We start from the raw sequence: 2,523 nt of genomic DNA, 5'->3' as shown, positions 1-2,523 counted from the left end.
ATGTTCTTTACGCATTTCCATGAGTCGGGGAATTGTCAAGTCTTGAGACCGTCCCAATCCTTGACAATTCCAACTCATTAGGCTCATTAATGGTCAGACAGTCCCTCAAACGGGACCATCTCATTTTTGGATAGTTTTGCTATCTTAACTGAACCCGCAGGAGTTTCTGATTCTAAATTCTTCCTTTTAAGATTGATACCTTCCTCTAAACCTTTATCTATAATAGAGGGAATTACAGATAAAGAAAGAGAGGTACCTTTCAGATTGCTTCTAGACTTGTATGGCTTTTTCCGAACATAGGCCCTTTTTGTAAAAGGTTTAGATGTTCCAGCTTCAGAGAATGAAGGTGCAGAAGTGAAGCTTCCCTTGTTACCAAAAAAATCTTTCATGATTACAGCCGATCCATCAGTTATGAAATCAGGGGAGGAAAGAATACTCAAAGTTTGTCTAGAAAAAGGTTCTTTGGAAGAATCTGAAGTTGCCTTTTTATTCTCAGGTTCCAGAACAATTGCTTTTCCTTTAGATCGATCACTACCTTCAGTGGAGACTGGATTTAGAGTTATGGTATGATCCATCTCAACTATGTCTTCAGAACTTGTGCTTTGAATCTGAGAAGAGAATCTATTCAATTCTGAAGAAGCAACAAAGAACTGTCGCAACTCTTCTAGGACCATCGGATCTATCCTAATCCGACCAGCACAGTTTGGAGAATTCAAGGAAGAAGAATCCAATATTGTCTCTGCAACATGTTGAGAAGGTTCACTTCCTTTCAAGGCTAGCTGTTGTTGATTGAACAGAGGACAATTAGGACGCTCATGAGTAAGACGTTGACAGAAGTAGCATCTTTTTTGGATTCTCTCGTAATCATAGAGAATAGTAGTAGCTTCTGTTGGTGTCGGATCCTGCACCAGAAGTACGAGACCAACCAAAGATTGCCACGTAATCAAGATAATGGCCCATAAAGGATGAAGCCCATTGGACCCGTGAGCTGAAGGGACGGTCGAAGTGGTTGTCACCATTTCGAGAATCCGAAGTGACTGCACTGTGACATGAGTTCGGTGTAGAAGACACGGGTAAGTCGGTTGAAGGACACTTGGGCCAAAAGAGGCGAGGCCCATGAAGATCAGAGTCAACTCAAATTCAAACGTTGAGCATTAAAGCCGAAGAATCAAAACGGACACATTTAAGAAGAAATAATTGTACTTAATTATTCATTTTAATGTCGTTTATCTATGTATAAATATAGAGGCCAATGGCCATGTAAAGGGGATCTTCCTCTCAAGAGAGAAATACTATAGCAATTTTCGTATCAATTTATAAGTTTTTACATATTCATTTTTTGTCCCTCAAGAATAATCTTTCCCACTTAACAAAATACTTGAGTGTGTGAATCCGACATCCACATTTTGGCGCCGTCTGTAGGGATTATAGGATTCTTGAGTGGTCAGATTTTTTCTTTTCTACATTTCCGAGATAAGCAACAATGTCCGGAGGAGACGCCGCTGAGACATCCCAGACCATGTCGGACATATCACAAAAGTTCTCGGATGTGGAAAAGGCCGTCGATACATTGCAAACATCCCAGGTATCTCTTAGTCAAAACGTCAATACTATACAAACTCGTGTTCGCTCTTTAAGTGCAGGAAACCCGGTGGGAATCCGAAGAGGGATATTCAACTCGCCAAGTTCCGCTGCACGAAATGAAACCAGCGGACAAACAACTCCCGGTGCTACTAATAATGTAGCTCAGACGTCGGAAGAAGAGACGCAACTCGGGGATGAAGAACAACTTGCAGCTCAGTACGAGCAGGAGAACCTCGACCAGTTCGAGACCATGAGGAAGGTTAGCCAGGAATTAAAAGAAATGAAATCAAAATTTCATCAGGCTACAAGTTCGGAGCCAGACATCAATCGAGTCATTGAAGAAGCTAGGCGAACCCCTTTTATCCCGCGAATTGCAAGTTTGAGGATCAAAGATTCCCGGAAGCTCAAGTTGGACCCTTACAGCGGATTGGAGGATCCAAAAAGCTATCTCGCAGCTTTTCTGATCGCTGCTGGAAGAGTCGAATTGGATGAAGCTGATGAGGATGCAGGTTACTGCAAGCTTTTTTCGGAGAATCTGTGTGGCCAAGCTCTAATGTGGTTCACCCAATTAGAGCCGAGTTCGATCAGCAATTTCGACGAACTATCAGCCGTATTCTTGAAGCAATATTCCATTCTTATGGATAAAAGTGTTTCGGATGCTGATCTTTGGAACTTATCGCAAGGATCTAGTGAGTCACTTCAAGTTTTCATCACCAAATTCAAAGGAGTGCTGTCAAAACTCCCAAGAATCTCGCAGCAAACAGCTTTATCTGCCCTACGAAAAGGATTGCGACATGATTCAAGGTTTAAAGAAGACTTAATACTTCATAAACCAGACACAATTCAGGATGCACTCTTTCGCGCGAACAACTGGATGGAGGTAGAGGACGAAAAAGAAAGTTTTGCCTAAAGAAATAAGCAAGAAAAGCCAGCAATCAC

The 2,523-nt window shown here is 41.9% G+C and overlaps 1 protein-coding gene across 1 annotated transcript in view; it reads right to left on the bottom strand.

Annotated features, from left to right (window-relative positions):
• LOC110230853 overlaps positions 1 to 1,521 on the bottom strand; it is a 6,677-nt gene extending 5,156 nt beyond the window's left edge. The window contains 2 exon segments of the mRNA XM_021035039.1: positions 237 to 902; positions 1,483 to 1,521. Of these exon segments, the coding sequence (XP_020890698.1) occupies positions 237 to 902; positions 1,483 to 1,521 (705 nt within the window).
• Between the last annotated feature and the right edge of the window lie 1,002 nt (positions 1,522 to 2,523).

The sequence above is a fragment of the Arabidopsis lyrata genome (assembly GCF_000004255.2).
Source record: "Arabidopsis lyrata subsp. lyrata unplaced genomic scaffold ARALYscaffold_2, whole genome shotgun sequence".
In the NCBI taxonomy this organism is placed as follows: Eukaryota; Viridiplantae; Streptophyta; class Magnoliopsida; order Brassicales; family Brassicaceae; genus Arabidopsis; species Arabidopsis lyrata.
This window is presented reverse-complemented; position numbering and strand designations above follow the sequence as displayed.